This window comes from Amyelois transitella, chromosome 16 (genome assembly GCF_032362555.1).
Source record: "Amyelois transitella isolate CPQ chromosome 16, ilAmyTran1.1, whole genome shotgun sequence".
NCBI classification, from domain to species: Eukaryota; Metazoa; Arthropoda; class Insecta; order Lepidoptera; family Pyralidae; genus Amyelois; species Amyelois transitella.
Window position 1 is genome coordinate 830,195 of NC_083519.1, and position 17,168 is coordinate 847,362.

Consider the following 17,168-nt stretch of genomic DNA (forward strand, 5'->3'; position numbering starts at 1 on the left):
ACTATCGCAGACATTTAATTTTGTCATTGCAAATTATGAAGCGATTTGACATAAATAAATTATATTATCATATCTATGCCCCTTGCGGGAAGGACAGAGCCGACAGTCTTGAAAAGACCACGTGTAATATAAATGATGATTCACTTTTAATATTATAAAACTTATATTCTTTGCAACCAAACCAGGTAAATAACAAAAGTAATGTAGTTAACAGAGTATGTTACCTCATCTTTTTGTCATAGTTTTTACATAAGCGAATATTATTAATTAAATTATTAAGATTTCTATAGTCACGTCTTATTATTAAGTCTATTTCGTATCTACACGTTCTTAATAAAATTTATGTGATCATGTGACCTATATGAACATGATAGTCAAACGTGTGCAAATAATTATTTTGATATCTAAATGGAGATCAGATTCTCCTTTTGTGATTAGTTTAGATGTCTTTGTCGGTTGAACTGTTATTGATAATGCTATAATTAAGTACCTACTTAGTAATTAAATTGATGATAAATCTGTCTGATAGGATCGCGGTAATACTTTTTTTTGTTATATCTTCTTCCTAATTATAATACATTCGTTTATATAGATAGTTAATTAACTAGGTTTGTTATGTCTCACAACTGAGTAAAAGCCACACATTTTTTCTTCAAAATATATTCGTATTGAAGAAAAAATGTGTAGAAGACAGTGTCAACAGCCTTGAAAAGACTGAAAAGCCACGTTCAGCTGTATAGCTTTATGAAGGAATTGAGATTCAAATAGTGAGAGGTTGCTAGCTCTTCGCATTTATTCCTTTCCAAAAATATCGCAATCTCAATCAAATATCGTGTGTTGGTAAAAATCAAGAAAACCTACAATATAAAAACTTAAAACATAAAAAGCCCTAACTTCAATTGCGTCTTAATATCATTGTTGTGAGAAATTAACAAAAGACGGTCGTACTTTTTCGTCTCTTAAAATTATTATTTTTATGTAAGCGGCCTACATTTTTAAAGATGGTTTTCCTGGAAACTTAATAATATTGTCAAACCACTAACTGTGTTCCCATATTATGTAAAAATGACCTTTCTAACCACAAAACCGCACAGGGATTACCTACCTATGTAGTTACGTAATTATTTAGTGGACTACTTAAAAATTGATAATAAATTAAGAAAAAGCACCCTTTGTGTTCTAATAAAATTCTAACTAGCTACTAATTCCCATTAGTAGATAAATTCCAAATGTAAGTATGTTCCGATGACACGTTCGGTTTAATTCATATCTCTCGTGTTATACACTTACTTTAACATATATTTATCTGCGTTTTCAAAAGCTCTAACCAAATAAATATTATTCTTTATTTTTTTTATCCCAAAAGTAGATAAAAATGACTTTTGTTCAAATTCATTAAAAATTTTTACCTGTGCAGTATCTACCCTAAACCGACAAACTTGCATGACGACATTGAAAGCTTGAAAATTATTGAAACTTTAAAAATATTTGTAGCGACAAATGATTCAAAGACAAAGCCTCTATCAACACCTCCGGGAAAGAGTTCTGATTGTAGAAATAGTATTAAAATTACATCAACATAACAACATAACATTTTTAATAAAATCATAAACCTACACATATAATAATCTAACAAATTGATTATTATAAATACAAAAAAAAATTAAGCAATGAAATCAATATTTACAAATAAAATGAATTAAAATGTAATGAAAAAAAAAGGGAAATTACCAATCCATCTTGAACCTAACAACAAGACAATCGCTATATACAAATTTATTCGGCGACGACGTCTGAGACGACCGCAGGAAGCATCCACTTGCCCCCCTCTGCGAGATGTCACGCGAGGAAACGTCAATCTTAAGACGTGCGCGTGCGCCGCTTTCCTGCTGCCTGCTTCCTTGATGATGCGCATTTCTAGAAAGATCTTTTCTCGTTCGTGCTTCACGTCTCATTTGAATTTCACTGAAATAGGGCAGAAAATTACCTAAAAAGTTATTATTTAAGCATAATTTGTGAATCCCACAGATAAGGGGAACAGTGAGAGATGTTTTCTTTCTCCTGGCTTTAGTCCCGGTTGCATCCTCACCACTCTAGAGAGGAGCCCGAGGTATGCCATTGACCATGGATTCTGGTTTAGGAGAGTCAGGTTTTTACACAACTTCTATCTGACACCTTTGCAGGAGATCTAAACCCGTATTAGATCCATGATTACACATCCAGTTGCATGAATGTGCAGTTTTCCTCCCCATGTTTTCCCTTACCGTTAGAGTACCGGTTAGTATTCAAATTAATATATCCACATAACTTCGAAAACCTACATAACTTGGAAAATAGTACATAGCCGGGGTGGGATTTGAACCTGTGCCCTACAGCGCATTACGCATTTTAACCCGGCAACTTACCGATTCGACGCACTTTGCATATAGCGAGATCTATGTATTCCGTGGTAAATCCTGACGATACCAAATTTTGTGCCAAATTCTTGTAATAGATAAAATCCCTGGACACAAAACACTCTTTTTTGTAGTACTGTTAAATGTGACCGAATTATACTATTCGGCAGAAGTGGTCAAGATAAGCGTTATCACAAGGTTACCGCTATCTGCACAATGAACGCCCGTGGATGCACGCAGATAAACTTATAATTATATCTTTAGGACATTTCTTTTGAAATGACTTGTAAAGACAATTTTACTTACTTATAAAAAAAAAAACTAAAGACTTAATCTCACTTCCAACTAATATTATAAATGCGAAAGTATGTTTATATGTTTGTTGTCTCTTCACGCGTTTTCTACTAAACTAATATTTTTGAAATTTTGCGTACATATATTCATACAAACAAACATATACTTAGTATCGTTGAGTTAGTATCTCGAAACACATGTCTCGAACTTTTTTCGGGGCAAACTCAACCTGTGTTATTTGTCCCGTATAAATTTATTAATTATTTTATTTATATAATCATGTCTATATATCTTGCGGAGTAGATACAGCCAACATAACAAGTAATGATCACATAAATGCTATTACCATTAATTAACCACGTGGATTATAGAAAATCGGAGATTATGTGATTTAAATATTATTTGAAAATTTAAATTACAATTAATTTTATCGATCTGTTATCTTAATTCATAGAAAAATAATTGATTAGGCGCCTATTGCGTGAGTGACGTAAATCAATGGATCAAATTGGATTAACGTGTTATTTTATCTCAGTAGCTATTAGGTATAACCAATAATTAATTAAGTACCATTCTAACATTCATTTAAATTGCATTTTTTTTTGTTATTTTCAGCCTTTTATTTGCACCTAATAGCCTAATACATATACGAGTATAATTGATTGATCGTAAGAAGATCGGTCAGTATTCAAACTAATGTACATAGCTTCGATAATAGTCATTGGTACATGGCTGAGTTGGGATTTGAACTTGTGCCTTTATGCGTTTTAACCGGGCATCTAACCGATTCGACCACAGAAGCTCTTGATTACTTGAAAGATACTATACAGTGTAAGTGATGCGGCTTTTTCTTCGCTACCAACTTTTTTTCGCTACCAGCTTGAAACATAAAATGCTTATGTTAAACATTTAATGGGTCAAGAGTCCCGAAATTGCCGATCTTGCATGAAGAGAGTTATGAATGTGGATGAAGCGAAGGAAGTATGCAGAGATCGTGGCAAGTGGAGAGATGTAGTCTCTGCCTACAGCTCCGGGAAAGAGGCGTGATTTTATGTATTTATGTATGTAAAATAAAATGTCAGTGTTTATGACGAAGTTATTGCGAATGACGTGTCGCCGTTAGTTTTGATTGAGTTCAATGTATTTTATCTCTCCGTAATGGAAATCAAGGTGACCCAGAATAAATTTATTGAATTGATTATAAATTATATTATACATGAAAGCGATTATTGTCTTTTTCTGCATTTGTGTTGTATTATTTACATACATACATACATAAAATCACGCCTCTTTCCCGGAGGGGTAGGCAGAGACTACCTCTTTCCACTTGCCACGATCTCTGCATACTTCTTTCGCTTCGTCCACATTCATAACTCTCTTCATACAAGCTCGGCGGTTTCGGGTACTTTTGACCTGACCCTTTACCAGGACGTCCTTAATTTGATCAAGATACGTTCGTCTAGGTCTTCCCACTCCGACCTTTCCCTCCACACTCTCCTTGTATATCTGCTTAGTCAACCTGCTTTCATTCATCCTCTCCACATGACCGAACCATCTTAACATACCCTTTTCTATTCCTGTAACTACATCTTCTTTCACATCACAACATTCCCTTATCACGCTGTTCCTTATCCTGTCACTCAATTTCACACCCATCATACTCCTTAACGCTCTCATTTCCACTGCATTTATTCTGCTTTCATGCTTCTTTTGCCATACCCAACTTTCACTCCCATACATTAATGTCGGGACCAACACGCCCCTGTGCACAGCCAGTCGAGCCTTTTTGGATAGTTTCTGACTGCTCATAAAGGCATGCAAAGCTCCATTCACCATGTTCCCCGCGTTCACTCTCCTTTCAATATCACTATCATACTTGCCATCTGATGTAAACTTTGATCCTAGATATACAAACTCTTTCACTTGCTCCACTTTTTCTCCTCCAATCAAAATATTACATGCTGTCATTTCTTTCTCCATTTCAAAAACCAGTGTTTTAGTTTTACTTACGTTCACTTTCATTCCTTTCTCTTTTAAAGCTTCATGCATACAGTTTACCATCTCCTGTAACTCCTCCGCTGATGACGCCAGTATAACCTGATCGTCGGCATAGAGCAGACATTTGACGAGTAACTCATTCATCCTTAATCCACTTTTAGACTTTTTCAAATCTGTCAAACAGCTATCCATAAATAGGTTGAACAGCCACGGTGACGCAACACATCCTTGCCTAACGCCTTTCTCAATCTTAAACCACTCAGTGTGCGCTCCGTTTATCCTGACACAAGCACTCGAATCCTCATATAAGGATTTCAGTGCTCGTATTAAGAGACTGCTCACCCCATGCATAGAAAGTGCTGACCACAATTCATTCCTCTCAACTCTGTCATAGGCCTTTTCCAGATCTACGAATGTGCAATAGACTTTTTGACTCTTGGCCAAAAACTTTTCGGCTATGCACCGCAAGGAAAAGACCTGATCAGTACATCCCATTCCCTTTCGAAATCCCGCTTGAGCATCCCATATTTTGTCATCAGTTTCATTCCTGACTCTATTAATCAATACCTTAGCATACAATTTGCCGACGACGCTAAGCAGGCTTATACCACGATAATTTTTGCAGTCCAGCTGTGACCCTTTTCCTTTGTAAAGTGGCACGATAACAGCCTTACACCAATCTTTTGGTACTCGGCCGCTTCTCCAACACAAATTGAAAAGGCAGTACAACTGACTAGCTACTACGCCTTTTCCTGCTTTAAGCATCTCGACCGACACTCTATCACACCCAGCAGCCTTTCCTGCTTTCATACTCTTAAGTGCTTCCACAATTTCGAACATTTCAATTTCGCCTTCCATCTCATTCTCTTTTTCTTCGCTATAGCAGAAATCTTTCTTATTTCCTTCCTTTTTTTCAAATAAACTTTCAAAATAGTCCTTCCATATCTTTAGTACACATTCTTCTCCTTTCACAACGCTACCATCCTGGCATCTGATCCTAGTCAGCTCTCTGGTTATAGTATTTCCTCGGGCTGACCTTACGGATTTCCAGAATACTTTCAGATTTGACTGAAAGTCTTCTGATAGCCTTTTATCAAAATCCTCTTTATACTCTTCTTTCTTTCTAATCACAGCTTTCTTAACCAAATCTTTCATTTTCTTATATTCCTTACGTGCTTCATTCACATCTTCATCTATAACCTCTTGCATTCTTAAGTTAGCTTTTGCTGCTAACAAATCCAGCCATGCTTTCTTCTTTAATCGCACAAGTTCTTGCACATCTTTACTCATCCACGCATTTTTGTGATTTTTTCCTTTCCTTCTTCTACTTACACCACACACTTCAACAGCTACTTTCACAATTCTTTCTTTAAATTCCTTCCATCCATCTTCAATATCGCTCATTTCATCTAAATCTTCAAATTCATCCTTCAGTCTATTAATATACTTCTTACCTACATCCATATCTTGCAAATTTTCTACTTTTACTCTTTCCAAAGCGCTGGTTTGCTCCCTTACCCTGTGCCGCCAGCGATTGAAGATACCCCTTATCCGGGATATCACCAGTAAATGGTCCGAGTCAATGCCAGCACCGCGATATGCACGGGTATCCAGCACTTTGTTCTTCAATCTTTCATCTACAATCACAAAGTCTATCATACTTTTTAAAATACCTTCCACTCTTGTGTAGGTGTGGATCTCTTTATGTTGAAACATTGAGTTCGACACAAAAAGATCCCACTCTAGACAAATTTCTAATACACTTCTTCCATTATCATTCACCTTTTCGTCACCAAACGCACCAAGCACCTTTTCATATCCATCACGCTTTACACCCACCCATCCATTAAAATCACCTAACATAATAATCTTCTCATTTGGCTTGGTAACTTTCAATACTTCTCTTACACTATTCCAGAACTCCTCGTTTTCGCTTTTTGCTGATGTTGTACCCCTCGAACCCACATCCCAAGGTGCATAAACACCTAGAACGAAGATCCGAGTGATTCCAACTTTCAGCCTAATCCATAGAAGACGAGGGCTGACACACTCATACTCATTCACGCACTCAGCCATTCGTGCAGAAAGAATTAGACCGACCCCTTGACAGCCTCGGCTGGTACTGGAAATTCCAGACCAATACGCCGTGTAAGGGCCGTGCTGCGTCGCGTCGCATCCTTTCCGCTTCGTTTCATTCACGCACAACACATCCAAACGTCTTTCATCCATCATTTGGCATACTATGTATGTATGTATATCTATTGTATTATTTCATTGTACCTAAACTTTAAAAGGTTTAGCTTGGATTGCGTAATAGTCGCGTCAATGAAGGTTTTTTCTTGGAAGTCCTCAAGAATTGGTTTTATCCTACAATTCCCATGGGAGGGAAAGCCCGAAACGCAACTAGTTTATAATAAAACATTGTTGGTATAGCCCTAGGAAACTTACTTTAAAATTTGGTCTATTTGTTTGTTTTCATTGTTTATGATGGAATTGAAATTCAGAATACTATTAGGTACTACTCGTTACCTTATAGGTGTCTAGACTATTGATTAAAGCAATTATACCAAGTTTATAAGCTTTTCAGCCGCCCACAGAACCTCTAACTATCAGATAGGCTTCATGTTTCTTCTACCTTCTAGCTTTAGTGGTTGCATCTACTTTTGGACAGGAGCTCGGGGTATGCTTTAACCATTCTGGATTAGGTACATACATACATATGGTCACGTCTATATCCCTTGCGGGGTAGACAGAGCCAACAGTCTTAAAAAGACTGAATGGCCACGATCAGCTGTTTAGCTTAATGACAGGATTGAGATTCAAATAGTGACAGGTTGCTAACCCATCGCCTAAAAAAAGTTTGTAAGCCTATCCCTTAGTCGCCTTTAACGATATCCACGGAAAAGAGATGGAGTGGTCCTATTTATTTTTTGTATTGGTGCAGGGAACCACACGGCTTAGGTACATATTATTATATACTTAATACATATCTAATTGCCTGAATGTGCACGTTTCCTCACGGTGTTATCAAAACTAATGTACGGTCGCGTTCATAATTGCAGTCATAGTTCGCAAAACTTTATAGCTTGCAGTCACCGCTGTCACTCACACATTCACACAAATAACACAATAAACAACAAGCGGTTAAGCGTTGGGTAACGCGCCATCAAGAAGAGGGTAGTGTAAAAAGTTGACCGCTCAGCGACCGTCGTCCGCTAATCAACACAGCGACACGCCACACAGCGGAGATCCATGGTGGAACAGTACGAAAATAATGGCTTCATACCGACCAGAACATTTGCGGAACAGTTCGACACATCAGTGGTTACTGTTCGTCGAGTTTGCACCGTGAGGGACTATTCCACAGACAGCCAGCAAGAAAGCCGTATTTATCCGAAATAAATAAGCAAAAACATTTAGAATTTGCTCGGCAGTATTTGGATTTTGACTGGAACACGGCGATATTTACGGACAAAAAGTTCGTTTACGTCATCGCAACACGGTAGGCTTCATTTATGGCGAAGAAATGCAACTCGGTATGAAGAAAAAAATATTGTGCCAAATATGGAGTCTGGACGCATATCTGTAAATATGTGGGGCTGGATGAGTGCTGCTGGACCTAGGGAACAGGTGTAGATAGCAAGATGCGCTACAGCTGCTCATTATGTGCAAGTGCTGCAAGAAACCATGTTACCAACTGTGCGGTGTATTTATCCGATTGATGATATGCAATATCATTTGTGCAAGACAACTACCCTGTGTATCGAGTCCATATAGTGCGTGAAAGGTTCTGCCAGTTTATATTAAAACTACTACTTAGATAGTATTTTAAGGACAGCTTCAATATCTTTTCTTTATGAAAACGAATAATTAAGCTGTAACCTTAATAACAGGAGATAGGTAAATTAGTGTAATATGCTGTATGTATACCTTTATATAATCATCAATATGTAAACAAAACTATAGGTAAACTGTTTCAATAAAATTTACTAATTTTAATTATTGAGTGTTTTATTTTGCTCCCTCTTGTTTAATATTTCTTGCTGATTTCCGTGTTTGAAGACACGGGTATCGTAATTCTTAGATATCAGTTAGTTAGTTAGTCAGTCAGTTACTTAGTTCAAATGGCACCTTGAAACATTAAAAATTGTCAGTAACAATATATATTTTTTTTAATAGACAGAAATTTCTTGAATAACTTCGGAATCCGCTAGTAACTAGAACAAGCGAGTGTGAGCAAGCGAGATTATCTAGTATATCTTAGATCTCACTTGCACAAACGAAGTAATAAAATTGCTACCCAATAACTTTCAAAGGAACCACTACCTATGTTAGGGTCGTGTGCAGACAAACTTTCAACTTTATTGAAATGACATAAGTCTGGCAGTCGCAGGCTTCCCTCTATAGGCAAATCTTATGCAAATCATGAGAGACGACGATATCTCGATCGACAATTATCGGGCCCAGTTCGGACATCGTTGATTACCGTCTCTTTCTGTTTTGTTATGTTATATGTCATAGAATAATAAACTGTTTTACTTAGTAATCATTGGTATTAAAGACCGTATTCATTTGAAGGAATATTTATTCTTTTTAAATATGCATGTGTGTGTGTATCTAGTGGAACCACAGTGCACGCTATTTTAACCCGTAAGAATTTTAAAACTATGACTGCAGATATGAACGCGATCGTACATAACTTCGAAAATAGTTATTGGTGGTACATCACCGAAGTGGTATCCGAACCGGTACCTTTCTGCGCGTTACGCATTTTAACCAGGCACCTTACTGATTCAACCACCAACGCTCTATACGTATGTATAGTAGTATATCGGCTTTGTATATAAAAACACGTTTAACCCTTCACAGCGTTTCCAGTAGCATCGCTTAGATTCCTTGTTCAGATAAAGCTAGGTACAGACAGATACATCTAGACCGGTTGCGTGACCTACAAAGCTTCACGTGAAAGTCGCCTGGATATTCTCTCGTGGAAGCATATTACATACATACATACATATAATCTCGTCTATATCCCTTGCGGGGTAGACAGAGCCAACAGTCTTGAAAAGACTGATAGGCCACGTTCAGCTGTTTGGCTTCTTGTATGCAAATTATTGTTTTCTATGGAAGCATATTCCTGGTTTCTTTTTTGTCAAGTGGGGGCAGATAAGGCGTAAAAGAGTATCGACAGCATGTAAGGATAGATGATGTCAAGTGATTGTTTTTTACATACATACATACATACATATCGTCACGTCTATATCCCTTGCGGGGTAGACAGAGCCAACAGTCTTGAAGAGACTGAATGGCCACGTTCAGTTATTTAGCTTAATGATAGAATTGAGATTCAAATAGTGACAGGTTACTAGCCCATCGCCTAAAAAAGAATCCCAAGTTTGTAAGCCTATCCCTTAGTCGCCTTTTACGACATCCATGGGAAAGATATGGAGCGGTCCTATTCTTTTTTGTATTGGTGCCGGGAACCACACGGTGATTGTTTATTATAGCTTTTTATCATATAGCAGAGAGAACTGCCTACGCTGGTAGGGCCTCTTGCATGCAAATCATTTGTTTTCTGTGGGGCCGTTTAGCCTATGAGAAGTTCAAGATCATAAAATATCCTACTATTGTTGATTTTGTGTTTAGTAACAGAAGTTTTGAACTTACATCGAGGCTAACTCTATTTATCCATTCTCTCGACGATGAAAGAAACACGTAGGTACGACAAAAAGACAACGGATAGCTATTTCAGACTGATATTTGTGGCCTTCAACGGGCCCTGGTAAAAAAGTCTTTAGTTTTAGTAGCGAAGGATTCGATCTAATGAAATTAACTAACTAAAGGACTCAAAAGTGCCGAATATGACGAGAAAAATGTAAAAGGTAACGTCTACTGTGGTACCTTATACTTAGCGTCGTTATCTATACCTACTAATATTATAAAGCTTGTTTGTTTGAACGCGCTAATCTCGGGAACTACTGGTTCAAATTGAAAAATTATTTTTGTGTTGAATAGACCATTTATCGAGAAAGGCTTTAGGCTACATAACATCACGTTGCAACTATAAGGAGCCAAGAAATAATGAAAAAATGTGAAAAAAAAAAAACCGGGAAAATGATTTATCTTTGAGGGCTTCAATGATGCTCAAAATAACTATTCCACGCGGACGAAGTCGCGGGCACAGCTAGTATACAAAATATTATTCCTGACGATGAAATACTGGGTCAAATAATGTGATCGGTCTTAAAATATTATTTTATAGCCACAGAGCCCTTGAGAGTGAAACCGCTAGAGGCGGCGCGACCAGTTTTTGCCGAGATCCCAGCCATTGTGTGCTAATCTACAGACAGATGGATAATTGTTAGTCGCTTTCTCTTTCGAGAGAAACAGTGAATTTGTTGACATTCACATGTTAACAATCGGTTGGTTGACAGATAACGGCTTATTGTGAAATATTATATAGAATAATGCACTCGTTAGGGTTATGGGCGTAAATATAACGAGTATTAGTAATGGGGTTTTAGACCCTAAGTTTTTGCCCAATGTATATAATGCCTGTTCCTCGATCAACTTTCTGTTATATACGCAAAATTACACAAGCTTCGTTGCAAATTGTAGTCTTTGCCTATGGCGTGGTATGTATGTAATTTATGCGGGAAGAAAAGAATTTAGAAATGTAAAATAAAACTTCTTTTAAATTTTCTGATTAAACAAAAATCATTTCCGCAAAGTGCGTAGTTTATATAAATAATAAGCTCGCGTTATCAATGTTAAAATAACGTAATTCGAGGTTAGTTAAGTGATTGTTATCAATAGCCGATATTCAGTTTATTAACACCGACCTAATAAATTACTGAGATAAGGTTTGGATAGAGTAAAAATAAAAGTATATAGAATTCGGAATAGTTTAAGTCTATAGAAGTAGCACCTAGTTATCTGTACAACTGACTTACCCAATCGAAAATCATTTCCGAAGGTACCTACATCCATCCATCCCTGGATTCTCTCTAGAGGATATAACTTCATTGCAACCTGTTTTCACAAATAAAAATGTATTGATTGATTGATCAACTGATGAACAGATAAACGCCAGGAGGAAAAGAGAAATGACGTAACCACTGGTGATTGCTCGTGTAAAGGTTGTGACATCCTGCACCACAATTCTGAGATTTTCGATTCTGCAATTTCTCAGAAAATTAAATGTGATGCAAGATAGATAATAATTTTGAGTAGAATATGGCATTTCTATCGTCTAATATTATTCCAATTTCTATGAAATGAAATATATTGTTATTGAGCACGGAAAATCTACGTGTTTGTTAAATATTTACTTCAGAAGTAATGTAAATAAATAATCCATATTGATTGGCCGAACGGCGTACCCGAGGCTCCTCCCCAGAAAGGTGAGGATGTGATCGGGGCTAACAGTAGAAGGAATATAGAAAGATAATTACTGATCGGTCTCTTTTAGTCTCGGTGGTGTAGTAGTATCCTCCGAGTCGCAAGGTCTCAAGGTTCGAGGCCCTGGTCCCTGCGGAATTAAGGATCCCTGACTGGACTTTATTACACGTTTTATCCAGAAATATCCAAGGGAAGCGAAGGACGGGGCGCAAATTTAATTTATATATATATATATATATATATATACAGGATGACTTTTAATCCAACTGCATAAATTTAACTGTTAAGTGTACTCATCTTAAGGATAATTAAAAACGTTAAAAGAAAAATATCAGTTCATATTTCAGAAAGTATGAAAGAAAACAAAAGTATCAAAATCCACGATCCTAAATACGTCATATCAAACCGGCGGGCGGAAAAGCGACGCGTAAGATTCAGAGGTCAACGACACAATTCATTCAGCTGAGCGATCTCGACAACTCTGTACTTTACTTGATCTTGATACTAGAAAAATAATTTATTTTTCAGACATATATTTTCATGTTTAGTTTTAATTTCTTTTTGTAGTATTGGTCTTTAATAAAGCGTGTAACGTAGTTTTTGAGGGTTTTTTAAATGTGAAAACGATGACGTTTTATTTAAATAAAAATAGGATCAAACGGCTCAGAAGCATGGGTATGGTCTATGTTTGAAAGGATGCAGTTGTTTTAAATGTCACCCTGTATATATACATTGATATTGATGACGTACCCCTTCTCATTTCAGATGCAAATGATCTTACACCACAACAGTAGCGGCGAGGCTGCGTACACGGGGCGCCTGAAGAAGAGGGAGGTTCACAGGGCCATCACCCTCCATCCGGTGAAGGACCATAGGCAGATGTACCGGCTTCACTCCTATTTCAAGGTAGGTATTTATTCCATCAATAACTATGGGCTTATAAACTTGGGATTCTTCTTTTAGGCGATGGGCTAGCAACCTGTCACTATTTGAATCTCAATCCTATCTTAAAGCCAAATAGCTGAACGTGGCCTATCAGTCTTTACAAGACTGTAGGCTCTGTTTACCCCACAAGGGATATAGACGTTATTATATGTATGTATGTATGTAATAACTATGGGACGTTCTGATGATAGATCAGGTTAGGAGTATCCTTAAGAGACGAGCGTAAATGAAACTGCAGCGGGAGTGATGATTCGGCTCGACTGTCATCAAAGGGAAGATCTACCGCCAGGCTAGGTGTGGTGCCTGGGGAACCGCGCGACTAAAGATGTTGTGTCGGAGGATCGTGAAATCTTTGCTTGCGCGATTTAGGCGCCTCGCTGTTTATTGGCCGATAGCGTCTTGTGGCGTAGAGATGTCGCCACAAAACGAACCACGTGCCTAAATTGGGTAACTCTGGGCCTGACCTTCGCAGCCCTTGGAGAACCTAAACCAAAAAGGGGAACCAAGTCGAGAGAAGACAAGTCCGGAGAAGTTTGCGGAGAAGACAGGGCAATAGTCTTGAAAAGACCAAAAGACCACGTTCAGATTGCTATTCCATACATACATGCATACATATAATCACGTCTATATCCCTGGCGGGGTAGACAGAGCCAACAGTCTTGAAAAGACTGATAGGTCACGTTCAGCTGTTTGGCTTTATGATGGAATGGAGATTCAAATAGTGACAGGTTGCTAGCCCATCGCATAAAAGAAGAATCCCATGCTATTCCATCCAAGAGGAATACTAAGTTTATAAGCCTATCCCTTAGTCTCCTTTTACGACATCCATGGGAAGGACATGGGGTGGTTCCGTTCTAAATTGCAGGAAACCACACGACAATCGATCTTTGAGATTTTCAGAAAAATATATTATTTTAATTTTACCGTTGATGCCAGAATGAAATGCATTAGTCACATTATAATATTCATTATTAAAACTTGCGCGCACGCTTTGTTATTGCAATAAATGCAATTTTTATATTTTTAACTTGCCACTATAGAATTACTCGTACGATTACTAGTTGCGTAATTTAGCAAAATATATAATTCGATTGCATATTACTTAGGCAAAAATGGAGGTGATTTTGTCAATGTAATGTGTTTTGATAACTCTCTTTTTGTTATGTCTAACTTTTTTAGTACATTAATTATGATATTTTAATGAATAAATTTGGTGGCTGTAACTCCTTGGTATTTAAGGATTGTTCTTTTGATATCATATAAGTCTTTAGTTCTTCGTCAACTCAGTTTTTAAATTAAAGAGCTAACTCTTGTTGTTGTAATTAAGTGGAGCTTCTTCTATTGATCTCTCTTCTCTGTTAGTTTATTCTTCTATTTATTGGTATGTTGTAACGTTTATTTTTTGCTTTATATGATCAACATATTGTATGCTATGACTTCCTCTTCCTCTCTTTCCATTAAATTTTTCTTATGATAAATAGATTTATACATACATATAATCCCGTCTATATCCCTTGCGGGGTAGACAGAGCCAACAGTCTTGAAAAGACTGATGGGCCACGTTCAGCTCTGCAGATTAATGATAGACTTGAGATTGAAATAGTGACAGGTTGCTAGCATAGTAGCTTGCATCGCCTAAAAAGAATCCCAAGTTTAAAAGCCTATCCCTTTATATAGTTTAACATCATTCGTCATATCGAATTCATTGGCTTATCTTCTTTCCCTCTCCTCTTTATCTCAATTCAGTTTATCTCAAAAAAAATAATTGTTTAAATTATATTAAGAAATAACGGTTCCAGTAACTCAAGTGTTCTCATTTCCATGTTCTAAATTGGCGAATGTGTTCTTCGAAGCTATAATCTGTTTCTTCGCTTATACAAAGAGATAAACACTCTTTCACTTTGATCTCACACCAGTTTTATAGCCAAGGGCCGTACGCTTGTTTGCAAGATCGACTGTTTATGAGACGCACATATAATTGGAACTTTACAAACGCTTTAGACACGTGCTATGTGCCGGTATCATTTACTATCAAAAATGAGTATAAACATACATCAAATCACGCCTCTTTCCTGGAGAGGTAGGCAGAATCGAATATTTCTAATTGCTATGATTCCAGCATACAAACTCATCATTACTCTTCATGCAATCTCGTAGGTTTAGAAAACTCTTGAACTAGTCTTTCGTCAGGACGTTTCTGAAATCGGAAACTATTTGTCTTCAGGTTTCTTTCCCTTCATATTCTTCCTTCTTTGTGTGGTATTTTTTTCTTTTAGTCAATTTGACTGTTTTGCCTTCTTTTAAAGACTTCTTTTGAAAAGACGTAATTGTGTGTATTTTCATGAATATATAGCCTTCACATGTTTGTTACTCTTCGATTCAATGAAATAATTGGGCGTTAGTGCCGTAAAAGGTGACTAAGGGATAGCCTTATAAACTTTGGATTCTTCTTTTAAGCGATGCGCTAGCAACCTGTCACTATTTGAATCTCAATTCTATCATTAAGCCAAAAAGCTGAACGTGACCTTTTAGCCTTTTGAAAACTGTTGGCTCTGTCTACCCCACAAGGGATACAGACGTGATTTTATGTATGTATTTATGTAAAACAATTGGTGGTCTTATATATATCAGCATACATCACCAATACTTTGTATCAAAAAGTTAATAAACAGTTTAACCCCGATAACATTGATATAATATTCAATTAAACTTGTTTGTAAACAGATTATTGGAATTGATATATAAAATAAATAGTCGAGTTTTCCTGGTTCCATTCTTAAATTGCTACAAAGACCAGGATAATTACGGCATTTATTATGTTATTGTTTATATAGTTTACATTGATATAATATTCAATTTAACTTGTTTGTAAACAGATTATTGGAATTGATATATAAAATAAATAGTCGAGTTTTCCTGGTTCCATTCTTAATTTGCTTCAAAGCCCAGATTTTGGAAGTTTCGTAGCCTAACGGCAAGAACGAAATTCCACAAAACTGATCAGAATGATTTTAAGAAATTCGTACATATTTTCTTTTTATTTTCGAAGGGGAAATCCTTTTTACGGACTGCTTCCCTGGTCTTCACCAGAGAGAGTGTGGGACTCCTGGCATCTAGAGTGCCAGCCTACTCTCTAAAACCCCTCTAATGCGCCATTCTTGCCATTTTGAGATCATCATGGGACCGCATGACATTTAACCACGATGCACTCTGGCTCAAATACGTATCTACATCCTACATGTAACTAACGAGAGAAGAATTAAGTTAGTTTATAAGTTAATTATAGGCCTTCATTAGATTTAATACTTACTTCGGAATATCTAGAGTTTGTATCACAAATTAATTGTGGAATGCTTGCAATTAAAAAAAAATAAAGTACTCAATCACTCACCTTATTAACTACATATTTATTTTAACGGCACTTTAGAACCCATAGTGCTCGAGACCGACTCGCACTTGGCCGGTTTTGTTTGTTCTAAGTCTGTTCATCTGCTATCTTTATTACTACTCCAGCTATGTCGTTTACTTATTCTTCCGCCTGTTCATATTCCAGAACCTTCGTATACAAGAATTAAGAGAGCGTTCGGTAGACCTTCATCGGGACATAGCTGCCTCCATGAGGGAACTGTCCGTGCCCGAAGATGAAGTGGAAGATTACGTTCTTCCTGGAGACGTCCCGCTTTTCCCGGCCAAGCTCGGGGAGCGAGGATATTTGGGGAACAATAAGATTTTAGGTAAGAGCAGAGATACCGCAAAGAGAAGTTTGTTACTGCTCCTTTTAAGTGATAGTGATATGAAGTATGTATTCCATAATAATGAATAAACATTTTTGAATTTTGAAGTTATCTTATCAATTTTCTTGTTATTCTTGCGTTAATTTGTGCCCAATTGTCGAAATTTGATCTGTTACCTTCATATATCGCGTTCTTATCCCTAATGAGGTTGACAGAGACAAAAGTGTTGAAAACAGTCGAAGGAAACGTCCAGCTGAATCGCCTTATGATGAATACGAGATTTGTATAGTGACAGGTTACTAGCGCATCGCCTAAAGAATCCTAAGTTCATAAGCTAGAATTTACTGTAATTAAACAATAAACATCCAATATGCCTATCCTTAAAAAAATATATTGTATT

The 17,168-nt window shown here is 36.9% G+C and overlaps 1 protein-coding gene across 1 annotated transcript in view; it reads left to right on the forward strand.

The window, feature by feature from the left end:
- LOC106136131 (chondroitin sulfate synthase 1) overlaps positions 1-17,168 on the forward strand; it is a 45,179-nt gene that overhangs the window by 22,997 nt on the left and 5,014 nt on the right. The window contains exons 2-3 of the mRNA XM_013336586.2: positions 12,855-12,995; positions 16,588-16,768. Coding sequence (XP_013192040.1) covers positions 12,855-12,995; positions 16,588-16,768 — 322 coding nt within the window. The remainder of the gene's footprint in view (positions 1-12,854; positions 12,996-16,587; positions 16,769-17,168) is intronic.